The following is a 14,706-nucleotide window of genomic DNA, read 5'->3' as shown; positions in this document are numbered from 1 at the left end:
TAAATTCCTTCTGTATACTACCTGTGCTGTCTTACCATCACATCGTATGTGATTTTTTATATTCTAAGCTATGAATAACTCAGAACCGAGGTGTTCCACACTGCTTCAGGAAACATCCTACACAGCCAAAAATTTTAATTATTCAACAGGCAAAACCGCTTTCCTGAATGTATGTGACTAGATGGGGAGATAAACACGTTCAGAAAATATCTGCAATGATCCTCATGTTCACTAAACTACAGAAGGCACCAGTTTTTGGCAGATTAAATTATGTCGTATAAAAATAAAGACTCACACACACAATGAAGAGAAAATCTCTAATAATTTATTTGACCTTCAGTTTCACATTGTGAAAAAAAAATAACAGTTTTACAAAACCTCAAAAATGTAGTAGTAGCAAACAAGCACATATGAACATGAACACTTTACTTCAACTTACACAGAGTTTTGTACGTGAACCACATATTCAATAGCCAAGAGAGGGATATTATTCAGCTCTAATCACTCTTATTCAGACAGGTGTCAAGCCTAGAGAAAAGGGGGCTACACAATTATACCAGAAGTGGAAGGCTGCCCTTTGTTATCTGTTTCCACAGCAACCAGCCCACAGAATAAGAAGAACCTTCTCTGTCTTATGCCAAGGTTTTTGTGTGCACTGTGCTGTGAATTGTATTTGCTTCAAAGTGGGGGACGTTTCACAGGGTGAGAATGGTCAAGTAGTGAGCCCAAATGCCTACATCAATTCAAAGAGCGGGAGTCCAGAAAGTTCCCTGCAGGCTGGGGGCCCACCCTGACCACGGCTCCCTCTGGCTCGCACACAATAATTAATAGAGGATTCAAGGACAGACCACAACTTTGAAACAGCTGCAGAAAATTCACCCTGCTTTCAGAAGTCACGCAGTGACACACACACATCTCGGCAGATTTGCATTATAAACTAGAGAGCCATAGCTTTGCTACAATATAACGCCATCGCGATGCCGCCGGGGTATGATCAGACATTTGCATTGCTTAGAACACATCTAGGAGAGAGGGACTGGCTGCTGGAAAAGTATTGTGATGCTTTTATTCCAACGGCTCATTTATTTTGGTCCAGCTATAGCCCACTTACTCATGGCACGAATGGATACGTACAATTAGTCTAAAGTATTCAGGTAAAGAGAAATGTTAAGGATTTATCTGTCACTAGACAACGCAAACACACTCACAATGTAAAAGGTTGTTATCGGTCTTAAGCCCTATTTTCTAAACTACGGTAATGTGAGAAACATCGATGAAAGCGGTGTTTGAGTTGCAAACTCTGGTCTTCCCCAGACACCTCTGAGCAAACAGCTAACGGAGTCTAGCACTAATACCTATCACGGCACGCGGTTAGGAAACAAGCGCTCAAACTAGCAAAGAATGTATTCACAACAGATTCCCAACGATCCCAGAACACCTCTCAACAGGGGCCACTGCTCATCATTCTTTGGTGTTTCCTGGCCAAACGGGTCACTTTGGCGCACCAAAGAGTTCTTTCTTAGAGACTTACCCGAGGGGGAGCACTAAGTATACACTGTCCCAACGTGAATATGGTCTTGGAGAACTCCTAATACTTGCTAAATCGTGCATCAAGAAGAGAGAACAATGAATCCACCGGGTTCAAGCAAATCTGGTGAGTGAATTCATTGACGTCTGTGACAACTCAGCTTTTTCCTGTTAGCTGCGGGTATGGCGAAGCATTCTCACAGAGTAATAAATAAATAAATAAACTTTGGACACTGCCTTTAACCTGTGCCCTATATACAGAACTATTCCATAGAATTTTCCAGGATTTCAGGATATTACACAAAGAAAAGAACTGCAAAGCGACTTGGTCCTTTCTGAATTTCAGTAGCTGAGATTGAAGCGTGTGACTCAGACAGGAACAGGGCAGTGAAGCTTTCCCTCACCCCATGAGCCATCAGCATACCAGACCCCATGAAACCCCATTACAAGTTAGTGAGTCCAAGAAAAGTGACCTCCATGCTTTCTCTACCTCTAGGATATAATCTGTTTCTGTCTTGTACTCCTTCCCTGCCTTGACATTTACAAAATCCCCCCTTCCCAACCCACCCTCCAGTTATGCTCCAAATTTTAACACCCAAGTTTTCATTTTTGTGCAGCAAAGCACTTCACAACAGCCACAAAATTGTGCAAAACATACAACCATTCACACACCCATACACGTGAAGACAATCGTAAGCATCGTTTCAGCATGCAGGCGTCAAACAATAAATAGCTAAATCTATGACAAATTTCTTAACAGCCAAGGGAAAGTTTAAAGTCACTTATAAATAGAAAAGAACATCTACCAAACGCCTACCAACAACGTCCCCATTGTTCAGAACCTTCCTGGGGAGCTCAACCCCTCAGAGATTAGTGGAGAGTCCAGCAGTCCTCACTCTGTGGCCAGCCAAGCCAGCTTCCCGCCTGGCCCCACAGTTGGGCTTTCAATCTCCAACAGCAGCTGGTGTGCAGGCTTCGGGCTTGCTCCTCAGAGAGGTGACAACCATTTCAAATTTTACACATAAATGGTGGAGCCCATGGAAATCAAATGCTGAATATGGTACAGCAAGGGAAAAGGGCCGGCTTTTCTCTCCCTTTGAGGGGCTGATTAACGCTGACATTAATCCACAATTACAAGACAAGGACTAGATCACAGGTTCGTTCATTCATATTTAAACCATGTGCTACTTGCACTGAAAATCCCGCCCCCTCCCCCACCCCCTCCTTCATGTCCAGTTAGAGAATTTACAAGGTGCAATGCATTGTATCAGGAGTCTTGTAGCAACTTCTTTTCCTTCTTTTCTCTCTCTTCATTAAATTCGGCCTCTCCAAAGGAGAAAGCTCATTTTGTGTCACCAAGTGATGGAGCGAGCTAAAACAGAGGGAAAAAAAAGACTCATTAATAGCCTTGAAATTTAAAAAAAGAAAATTAAAATCAGGACAGAGCTGGTCAATAATGCTTCTAAAAATCTTAATTACACGTTTAGTAGCAAGTGTGCAAAAATTAAGGGCATCCATGTGCGTGCACAGATAGAGATGATTGGCTCCACAGAAATGGTGTCCAAAGAAAAAATCTTCATTGCTCTACTAAACCTTCAATCTCTCTCTCTCTCTCCACACACATATATATACATATACATATATACATGCAAATGCAAACTTCTACGTCTAGGTGCTGCTAGGAGTTGTCACCTTCTGCTGCCAACATTCATCCTTCATTGTGGTTAAATAGAACCACTGGGAAGCAATCACTGGAGGGTCAAAACAAGATTCCTGTGCAAAACCTCTTTGGCCCATTTACCATAAAGGACTCCAAAGCCAATTTATTCACCATATAGAAGGCAGATATATTAATCCTCTTATCGAAATGCATCTCTGCTATTCATTATGGCAGAAATCAGTCTTGCTTCCTTTCACACGACAACATCGCAGGCCTCCACGGCCCAAGGCTAGAGAGTTTATTCTCCAAGTTCATCAGTCCGTACTTGGGAGACGCCAGCTATGGTACGCAGTTATTATCTGCAGAATCCGCCGACATCGAGCATGAATAGAAATTCAAGGTGCTCTAACCACAAAGCCTGCACATTTCACGGGAGTGGGTGTTTCCCCACGCGACCCACCCTTCCCTTCTGTGGGTCTATTTTTGATACAGGGAAATTCTGCAGAGAGCCTGTCTCTCCAGCAATCACCCTATCTGTTCCTAGAGCACATTTCCAGCCCTAGTGTAGGAATCTCATCCCTGCTGCTAACTCTAAGTGGAGACAAAGGGAATTCAGGAGGGGCCGCTTGTTACTTGCATTGAATTCTTCTCGCTTTTGTGTGTCCAGAAGTCTGATTCATTTCATTAGTTGTTTCTTTTGGCAGTTTCTGAACCGTGATTCAAGCTTGCAAGGCATTCCTTAGACTACAGTGTCACTCTCCCACCCCCACCTCCCGGGAACCTATATATCAACATTAGGCCAAAAGAATGCATTTTGTAATTGTAATAATATGAAATTTCGTGATGGTACATACACAAACAGGAAAAAGAAAGAAAGAAAGAAACACAGACAAACTCTAGGGGAAGAAACAGGCACATCTGAGATCCAAGTGCTGTCAGGTTGGGGCCACACAGCGCCATGAAAATGGGAGAGTAATCAAAAGTAATTTCCTTTCTGTCCTTCCCACCCACTGACAGAGCAGCAGGAGACAGTTAAAATCCCCCTGGTGAATGAGCTTTTAGACCTTAAGGAAACTTCTTGTTAACACCATATTAATTCGGTTAGCACCTACATTTCGAGATCAAAGAGACGTCCCGGAAGGTTCCGCAGCTTAGGGCCAATACCTGCACAGCTCCTCTTTTAAAGTCACTCTATCCCGCTGAAGTGTTTTAACACTCTCTTGTGTGTAGAAAACTCTGGAAACTTAAACCAACATGCTCCCTATCAGAAACCGCAAGACAGGCTTTGATCAGAACCACCCCACCCTTTGTGAAGGCAAACCGGCCGGTCGGTCGAATTCCGTTGCTCTGTGTTCCACTGGCAGGCGGCACCCAGGGCGGGAGGTGGTGTTTCCCATGTGACCTAACACTTTATTTGCTCGGTTCCCAGGGACCGGAAGTGTGCGATTAGGTTCAAACACCCAGGACAGGGCGAATTCAAGTGTTTGCCAACATCCTCTGGGCTGCCAAAGGAGGCACCAACAATGAAGAACGAAGATAACAAGCAGATGATAATCAAAGAAGCCTCACTTTCCTGCCACACACAGAGCTAATTCCGTGGCTGGCTGGGGTCTCCAATGGAGGAGAAAAGAAACCTCAGAGCAAGGTACTTTTCTCCCCCTTTCTCCCCTCATCTATCAATTCACCCAAGTCTGAACCAGGACTGAGCTCAGAGAAGCCAGATTTAAATCAGTCATTGGACAAAGGACAGATCTGAAGTCCAGGATGGTCCAGAGTCCACAGTTTCGAACCCCGAACCAGAATGCACATGTGGTCTCTTCCTGCCTCTGCTTCCTTACCTTGCTCCAAAGGGGCCAGCCCATCTGCCAGTGACCATTCTGAGGTACCACCACCATCACTGGCAATTTTTCAGGCTCTCCTATGCAAATACAGTCAGTTCTGGGCTAACACCAAATTCAGTGTGCTCTTAATTGATGCTTTTGCCCAGAAGGTTCTTTAAACCTGCTTTAGAGGTGAGTCACACACTCATATCGCAGATGAAATAACCACGTTCAGAGCATTTGTTTACTCAGGATTACTGAGATGCCAGCAAGGCTGCAAAAACCAGTTTGGTGTGGGACACTGTCAGCCTGGTCGCTCCCCACAGGAGGTTTCTGACTGTTCCAGCTCCTTTGAGGGAGTTTCATTCCAAGGTTACATTCTATTACCAAGAACCGTACTAACTGTTAGAGGCTAGAGGAGACAACTGAACCAATGAAAAAACCAGAAAGATGAATCATAACAGTGAGGCCAACTTCAGCGGTGTTTGAAAAGGAGCTGTAAGAAAGGTGGAAAGACAAGACAAATGTGTCAAAATCCCTCTTTGCTTAGCTCACAAAGACCCCTAGATTTCTTTTTTTCCCCTCTGAAAATCCTCTTTGAGAATGTGAACTAAGGAAAATAGTCAAAGTTTCCAGGTAATGAGCAAGTTTTCATGGTACTTCCTCCAAAACCCGAGTTTTCATTTTATTCTCTTTTTATTAGTAATAAGCCCATGCATTACCAACCAAAACAAACCAACACATTCCACGTGCCCTGTGCTACACTCAGAAACGCGTAAGTGGTTCCTGGAGCCAATACTAAAGATGCTTAAGGGCAGCAAAGCACCATTAGCTTCGCAAACACTGAACTGTGTGGGCCTATTAATTATTTGAGCCAAGAGTATTATATACTCGTAAGTACACAAGGTGACCATTATGGACTCAGATATATGACACAGAAAGACAACTTTTGTTAGCCCTGACAATAGGGTCAGCCTGTCTGATTAACTCTGAAAGGCTGCAGTGGAAGGCCGTCTAGAGGTCTCAGCATGCCACGCATCTGACAAATTTATACAATGCAGGTGCAACTTTTACAAGGAAAGACCTTGATTTCACTCTGAGGTTGGTTAGTCAATGTCTGAAAAGGGGCCTTCCCCCCCGCCCCAGGAAAAAATTTTTAAATATGCAATAAAGAATCTGGGAGGGAACAAACCAGGGGTAAACTTAAGCTTTCAGTTTTTGTTTTTGTTTTTGTTTTTTTAATTTGACAGGCAGAGATCACAAGTAGGCAGAGAGAGAGAGGAGGAAGCAGGCTCCTGTCGAGCAGAGAGCCCGATGCGGCGCTCGATCCCAGGACCCTGGGATCGTGACCTGAGGCGAAGGCAGATGCTTTAACCCACTGAGCCACCCAGGCACCCAAGCTTTCAGTTTTTTACACCCTACTTCATTTCAGAAAGGGTTGGAGGGATCTAAATTTGAATATCAATAAATTATCTCCTGGGCTGAGATGGATATGAGGCTCTCTGGTTTCTTAAGGAGCAGTTCAACCCGAAGCTCCAGTGCCTAGGTTGATTTCTTGACCAACTCTTCCACCTCCAAAGCCCCATGACTTGGGCAACTGACTTAACCTCTGTGTATATCAGTTGTTTTCATCTATAAAATGCTCTAGTAATGATATCTCACGAGGCTGTTGTCAGGATCACATGAAATGATCCGTGTGAGACATGTGGCCCGGCTCCAGGCAGGCAGGGAGGGCTCCGTCAACATTAGCTGGCATCATTAACCCCCGGTAGGGGTTCTCCACTTGGCTGTCCTATCTGAATCACTAGAAAGCTTCCTAAACATGCTGATATGCCTGGGACCCACCCCGACCAAATGAAATCAAATCTCTGGGATGGGCCAAATTTGAAAAGCTCTTGGAGGGGAGCAGGAGGATCAGTCCAGGCTGAGAACCGCTGGCTTTTCTGAGGGGTGGGGAGGTTGCAGCTGTGGGCAACACAAGTGTGCTCAGTTCTAGGGTGCAAATTCTCTTAAAGATTCTGTGGACCTACTTCTACGGGCTGAGTTACAATGATCACATCTCGGTCTCCACAGGTAGCTTAATGACACGCCTACTTCTGGCCACACTGACTTCTTACCTCACGCTCCCCTTCTCGACGAGGTACGGCCGTCTAAGAAGGCAGATGCTTCCAGGTGCTGACAAATGCGGTAGGAATCAGCGAGTATGGGACTGTGGTGATGCTGTTCCACACATCTAATGTCGGGTCGTAACAGTCCAAAGTTTTGCAGCGCTGAATGCCGAAGTACCCGCCTACCACATAGAGCTTGTTTCCGGACGCCACGGCATGACAGCTCATGCGCTTGGCTGTCACATCTCCCACCTTGGTCCACTGGTAAGTCTCACTGTTGAATTTGTAAGCAGAGCAGGCGGAGAACTCCGTGTCTCCCCCCATAATAAAAATCTGGTTCCCCAGCACCGCTGCCGCTGTGTAACGCCAGGGCTGGGGACAGGTGGCTGGGACTGTCCACCTGTTCTCGCACTGATCGTAACACTGAACCTTAGGAAGCTTGTCATGACTGACGCTGGTACCTCCGAAAGCAAACAGCTTGAGCTTGGCGCTCACCACGGCCGCATTGCTAACGCCTTCTCTGAGGGGGGCCACCATGGTCCATTTGTTGGTCGTGGGGTCATAGTGTTCTACTTGCTTTAGGGAGACTGAGGGGGAGGCTGGGAGACAGCCCGTTGCAGCTGTGTGCCCCCCAACCACATACAGGCAGTGCTTCAGTTCAGCAGAGCCGTGGCCGAACCTGGCCACCAGCATGGGGGCAGCTTTGGACCACTCTTCATGCAGGGTATCATAAACCCAGACATCTTTTGAGACTCCGTTTTCAGACCCCCGCCCCCCGGTAATGTACACTTTGCAGCCAATTGCACATGCACTGAACTCTTTTCTTGGGCTGGGGATGTCAGCCTTGGGAATGATCTCTTTGGCCTTCTGGTCTACCAGATACAGCTTGTCGCACATGAAGGTCTGCCCACCCAAGAGGAAGAGAGCATGGCCAGTCTTCCGAGGCCGGGCACAGAGGCTGGTTACCACGCCATCATTCTGCAGGATTTTTAGTTTGCACCTGATGGCCTCTTCCACGATCTCCTTGCTCTTTCTCTGCTTGGTAATGAGTTCCTCCATGGCCACGTTCTCCATGAGATAAATGGCTGGCAGGAGAGCCAGCCTCACTGTCTGCAACAGCTCTGGGAGGTAGCAATAGCGCTTCTTCAGGTCGTAGCTGATCCAGTTAATTGCAGACTCGTACACAAGCCTTTCATCTTCTGTCTCCAGCTCTTCACTGGACAAGAGTTGCACTACCATGTCCTGGGGCAGCTGGAGGAAATCTTCGTTCTTCCTGATGGTCTGGAAATTGCTGAGACACATTCTCCAGGACAGCTCGTACAGCTTCGTGCACTGGTGTGCGTCGGAGAGCAGCAGCATGCCCAGGCAGTTGGTGGGATGCAGATTCTTTTCCAGGAACTCCGCGCACGCATCCCGGATGTCCTGAAACTCCAGCATGTCGCCAGCTTCCAGAAGCGATTCTGCGTTTTCTTCATTGATGATGACCCGGGAGGAGTACGCATAGTCGAGCAGCAGCTCCAGAACTTCGGGGTGGATGGAGTTGTCGAAGTTGACCTCACTGTCCTGGCTCTCTTTCAGACCGCCACTGAACATGGCTTCAAAGTAGCGGCTACATGCAGCCAACACTGCCCGGTGACAGGGGAAGGTCCTGTTCCCAGCATGGAGAAGGACATCCGTGAAGAGGCGCTGCTGACGTAAAAGGTTCAAGTGCGTGAGGACACTGTCGGCATAGGAAGACTTGTGAAACAGGTAGATGTTAATGGAGCCACTGCTGGCCCTGGACTTGCGGTTCTCATGCACACTGACTGACATTTTGTTTCCACTCCTGAAACAAAAACAAAACAAAACAAACCATTGAACTGATGCTCCTGATGTTCAGAACGGCAGAACAAAGCCAAACAAATTGCTGTGAACAGAAAAAGCAGAACACTTTGCCGCCTACCGCTCGGAATAATGGATAGCCGTGCCTGTACAAAGTCAGAGACAAGCACCTATAAGGAAAGGCATTCACTGTAACACTGCTGAGCTATTTAAACTTGGTTTTTTAAAAAAAAAGAAAAGAAAAGAAATCGCTGCTTGCAAGCAGGTTCATCTTGGAAAACCTGACTGCCAACTTCCAGGATATTGAAGTCCTTGAGAATGTAAACCAGCAAATCCCAAGAGGAGGGAGGTCTCACTCTCACAGCTCCCTGCCCTTGTCCAGCTGATTCACTGCGGGCCACTTAAAATGCCGGGCTTCCAGGTCTCGTAACGCCAGGCCGGGCACCAGCTTTTATGTCCCATGCAACATAAAGCCATGTGTAAAACAAATACCTACTAATTAATTCCATTAGGAATTCCTTTAGTAAGATCCACTCTCCCTGTGTATCACAGTAAATGGGCAATGGAACCTTAAAATCATAGGCTTAGGCCATCTTCTTCCATAATCAGGTCTTGACTGAAATGTCACAAATGACTTGTAACCAGAAAATTCTACCACGCCAGAGTCCTCAAAAGGCACTAGTATGAACATTACCATATATTGATCAGCAGGCTTTTGTGGAAACACAGAACAGATTCTGGTCGTAGTCACCACCTATCTTTCTTGCTCTGGACAGTTTCCAAAACAAGGATTTGCACACATAAAAGGAAGACTATTTTGAGTAGCATAGTCATCACTGCTATTTTTCTGTTCTTCCTGCTTTATATCAATTCTTGGAAAACTGGTTGCAAGAACAAAGGATCTATCCATCCCTCTCTTTCGCTTCTACCGTGCAGGACCAGGACCGTTCTTGTGTACCTGCAAACACTGGCATGTGCATAGAAGAAGTTCAAAATGCAAACCCTGCTTTATGTAAATCAAAAGCACTCACACCTATGTGCATATGTGCGTGTGCGTGTGTGTTGCCAGCCACTGTAAATTTAGGGCCACCCTGGAATTTATTTGCTGACTAAAGTACTTTTGAAATTATAGCAAAATCTAATGCTGTCTTGGGCTTTCTTCGGTAAGTAAACCACAGGTTAAAAACATAGGACATACCTATCACCTATCTTCAAAAACTGGATCACATGCTTTTCTTTTTTCTTTGTTAACCCTATCCTTCTGTTACTTCAAAAGACTAAAGCCTCTAAGAACCTGCCTGTCAAAGGATTCCTAAGGAAGCTGTTTAGGCCAGGAGGGTAAACAACTGTGTAAGTTACAGTATCTGTTTCAAAACACAGAACAGCTAGTTTTTACAGGCAGCTGAAACCTACCGCTGCCTCGTTTCCTTCCACCCTTCAGACATATATTTTTTTAGTGTATAGTGCAGTAATTGCTAATAGACTCAAAGGAGCGATTTTACATGGATTCCGGGGCTAGCTACCAAGCAGCCCTTCCTGACCAGCTGTGGCACAGCACAGTTCACAACAAAGGCAGGTGCCAACTGGGCCCCAGACACATGGGCCACAGAGCATTAGGTGATGCAACTTGTTTTTTTTTCTTTTGGAATGTAACTTTTCACTAGCGTAAACAGGGCTTAGTGGAAGACAGTAACAATGTTCTAGGGCTCTGATGTTAGGAAGACAGCTTTAGTGTCCATAGCAACTTGAAGACAGGACAAACAGTAAGGTGGCCCCCCCATCACCCTTACCTCAAGCCAAGCCAGTCTAGTCCACCCGAACCATGAACCATGCCCAGTGCTCCGGAGAACCACCAGCTCCACCTATGTGAATGCACCAGGTCTCCAAATGCTTAGAACACAGATCAGCATACCTGATGCTGAAGTATTTTGAGGAAGGTTTTAAGCTTAAACCTCAAAAGATGCTGTGAACACTGTGATACCTCATATAGAAACTTGCCAACATGCCAAATGAGTAGTTCTGCTTTCTTTTTTAAGCTAATGCTTCCAAAGCACCCTTAAAGGCTGCCTTCTCTCAGGCTAAAGAATGAGGCTCCCTGCACCAGGTACAGGACACCACAGTGCCTGGCACACTGAATCACACTGGGACCCAGAACATGTTTCCCTGTGCCTTAGATGCCAGACAGGGTAAAACAACATTCACACTGAGGCTTACATGTAAGGAAACGGTTTGTTTTGAAGACCTGAGGATATAGGACCTGCATCCCTATGCCTCCTGTGTTTATGCTTCCTCGTTTTTCCAGCCTGGCCCACAAAACCAGAAGGAAGATGCTAGCCTGTCATCTTAGATACCACCCAGATGGAGAAGCATGTCACAGGCAAAACCCAAATTCCTACAGCAGTACTTGCTTAAAATAAAAGGTAAACCTAAAGACCCAAGGGAAACGACTTGCTTTCTTGTTTAAAACTATGCAAACATCAAAATATCAGCAGAAGCCATTTATACAGTCACTAAACACACCTTCTAAAAAGAATCACCCGGGGCACCTGGGTGGCTCAATTGGTTAAGCAACTGCCTTCGGCTCAGGTCCTGGTTCCAGAGTCCTGGGATCAAGTCCCACATTGGGCTCCCAGCTCCATGGGGAGTCTGCTTCACCCTCTGACGTTCCCTCTCATGCTCTCTCTCACTTTGTCTCTCTCTCCCTCTCTCTCAAAATAAATAAATAAAAATCTTTTTTAAAAAAATAAATAAATAAAATGAATCACCCTTCTGGCATTTTTTAAGCCCCCACAGAAATATCTGTATGCCAAGCAAGTAGCCAAAAAAGAAAAGGGAAAAAAAAAAAAAGCACATGTATACTTAACCTGTGTATATGAAGAAGACAGAGAAAGGGCTGCTATTACAGTGAGCATCAAACCGGCTTCTCGCTACAGTAACTTCAGTTCACTTAATGCTCCTTACTCAAGTCCTGCTGCCAATACTTTGCTTCCAGTCACATCTTAACATTTTCAACCTGGTCTCAACGGAGAAACGAGGCAGACTTTCTGGAGAACTTACCTTACTGATAACAGTGGAAGGACATTAGAAAGGCACTGTTAACAAGAAAACCAGCTAACCATACAGCCCTCTGTAACACTTGCAACGCTCTTCAACACGCTGGCCATACCTGTGCGGCCAACACCGAATTACATGCCCAACAAGTTTCAAGGTTCGTCTCCACCACGCCCACCCATTCCTGTCCTTTGAAACTCATAGTGTCACACTAAAGGCCAAATACTTGCACGAGAAGAAACTGATTTTTCATAGTTTTCATTCATTCCCCACAGACATTCCCGCCGCCGTGAACGTGCCCTCACGAAGCGTGTGTGCTCGGGGCTCCGGCGCGCCCCTGTGCCGGGTGGGGTGCAACGTGGGCCGACAATCCCGGGCGCCCGGCCTTGGAGGCTGCGAAGTGCGAGGCAGAGCGACAGCCACCCGCAGTGAAGCGCCGCTTTGGGCGGAGGACGGAGACTGATCCCTCCGGCTCGGCTCCCTGAATCCCCAAAGCTTGCCCGGGAGCCGGCGAGCCGGACGAGAGGAGATCCCTCCGGCGACCGCCAGCGTCTGCACGATGCGGGAGGGCAGCGGCGGCCACCGAGGTCTCCGCCCGGAGAACAGTTCTCCGACCTCCGCCCAAGTCGGAGTTCCGGACTCCGGGGCGAACACACCCCCGCAGGCCGAGCGGCGGAGGTTAGCCGCGGCGGCCGCAACAGGTCCGGGTCAGCGGGGGAAACTTACGGCGGCGTCGACCGGCGTCAGGCACGACCAGCTGCGTTCTCGCCTAGGTCACCGCGCGGGAGGCGATAAGGCGGACGTCTCAGCCCCGGAGAGCGGCGGCGACTGCCTGGGCGAAAGGAGCGCGCATGGGGCGCCCACCGGGGAGAGGACAGCGCCTCGCGACCCCCACGCCGCGGACTCCGCTCGCTACCCGCGGAGCGTCTCCCGGAACGCGTCTCAGGTAAAGAAAGCGAGCCTTTGGCCGCCGGCGCCGCGCAGGGAGGCGGGCCGGGCACTCCGGGGAGGGAGCTAGAAAGCGCTCGTGCGCGCCGGCGGCCGCCTGGCGTCTGGACTCGGTCTCCGCAGCGACACCGCCGCGCCGCCTCCCCTCTGGCTGCCCAAGCAGTCTGAGCCCAGCGGCCGCGGGCCGGGCTATAAGCGGCGCGGCGCGGCGGGAGGGGAGGGGGGAGGAGACGTTGCGGATGCAGAGTGACACCCGGGGAAGGAGGGAGGAAGCGCATGAATGCCGCCCGCCGAGGAGGAGGAGAAGGAGGAGGAGGAGGAGGCGGCGACGGGGAAGAGCTGGAGAGGAGCGTGTCGGGGGAGTTAATCGAGAGAGGAAGCGGGGGAGGGGGGCTGCGGAGAGTGGAAAGAGACAAAGCGGACACCGTGCTTAAGCCACTAGCAGCTGCAGTCTTCAGGGATCGCGAGTAGAGCAAGTTTCACCAGGTCTGAGTGCCTGCGCCTCTCCGGCTCAGCACGGTTAAAGGACAGTCCCGGAGCTCAGAGACCCTTGGCAGTGGAGGCGCCCGGCGCGCGCTACGCGGTGCCGGAATCCGCGAGATGCTTAGGATAGGGGAGCGAGGGGCGAGCTGGGGGTCCGCCGCACGCGCCCTGGGCGCAACACCTGGAGCGAGGAGAGGGGCAAGGGCAGGGGCATGAATTTGGTCACTGCGGGGACACTGCAGGTTGGGCAGGGCCGGGCCCTCGGTCTTCTCGCCGGCGGGGGCAGACAGACTCGAGCCCCTGACATTTCCCCTGCGTCCTGCCTCCCCGTCTCAGCGGGTGCGGCACCCGCGGCCGGACTCTGCCCCACCGCGCGGGGAGCACCAGCGGCGCGGCGCTGTCCCGCGGGGCGCACACCACGTGCTTCGCAGCCAATCGCGGCCCGCGCTTGATTCAAAGCGAGCTCCTCAAAGGAGCGGCCCCGCCGCCCCCTCTCCCTGGCGACAGAGCTCAGTCATCCTCTGGACTGGGCCCTTCCTGTCTTTATCGCTCTGTTGTGTTAGTTTGGAGTTCAGCAAAGAAATGGCCCAGCACATGGGTCTGAAGCGCCGCGTGCCTGGGGAAAGGAGGGCGATCCGAAAAATCATCTCGCATGGCGATCACTCTTGACCAAAGCCATTTTTGATCTTTGCACTGAGAGCTGTATCTCCCCTGGGACCTAAAACGCCTGTTTGGTTTTTATTAGATATTTGGAATAAAATCTATGAAGGAACGGTAGAGATCACACCCTCCCCCCGGCAAAAGGAGCCATCTCCTTTTGCAGGTTAGGAAACCGAAGCCCAGAGAGATGTGAATTGTCACACGGCCCCTTAGCAGAGGCTCGGTTCTGCAAGCACCTCAAGTAGGGATCCACCGTAGGGTTTTCTCCCTGCCCCGACACTCCCACCTCCTAGCTTTCCTCTAAACACTAGATGGATAAATGATTCAAACAGGCTGAGGAGCCTCCACCTAGCGCTCCCCGTGTCCAGACACTGCCGAGACTCTTCTATATTCTAAGCTCACTCCCCGCCCCCCCCCGCCCCCGCCTTCCCTCCTGGTACGCGCTGAGAAATTTCGCTCCTTGAAAGCAAAGAAAGACAGTGCCCTCTGAAGTCCTTTGTTAGCATTAACTCGTCCGCCTCACCGTGAGCCTTTACAAATCTGTTTCGTATTTTAATTTTTGAGGCAAACTCTTAGCCCCAGACTGCTTAACAAGCCAGAGACAGTTGGATCGGTTCACGGTGAGAAT

The 14,706-nt window shown here is 48.8% G+C and overlaps 1 protein-coding gene across 2 annotated transcripts; it reads right to left on the bottom strand.

Moving 5' to 3' along the window:
• Positions 1-303: 303 nt before the first annotated feature.
• ENC1 (ectodermal-neural cortex 1) lies at positions 304-13,081 on the bottom strand. 2 transcript variants are annotated; one of them, XM_044267164.1, is made up of 3 exons: positions 12,714-13,081; positions 7,125-8,940; positions 304-2,899 (listed from the first exon to the last, which is right to left on the bottom strand). In XM_044267164.1, the coding sequence occupies exon 2, from the start codon at positions 8,925-8,927 to the stop codon at positions 7,158-7,160; it is 1,770 nt and encodes a 589-aa protein (XP_044123099.1). In that variant the 5' UTR covers positions 8,928-8,940; positions 12,714-13,081; the 3' UTR covers positions 304-2,899; positions 7,125-7,157. The 2 variants fall into 2 exon arrangements, with proteins under 2 accessions (XP_044123099.1, XP_044123108.1); XM_044267173.1 differs by lacking the exon at positions 12,714-13,081 and adding an exon at positions 11,994-12,084.
• Between the last annotated feature and the right edge of the window lie 1,625 nt (positions 13,082-14,706).

This window comes from Neovison vison, chromosome 1, assembly GCF_020171115.1.
Source record: "Neovison vison isolate M4711 chromosome 1, ASM_NN_V1, whole genome shotgun sequence".
Classification (NCBI taxonomy): Eukaryota; Metazoa; Chordata; class Mammalia; order Carnivora; family Mustelidae; genus Neogale; species Neogale vison.
This window is presented reverse-complemented; position numbering and strand designations above follow the sequence as displayed.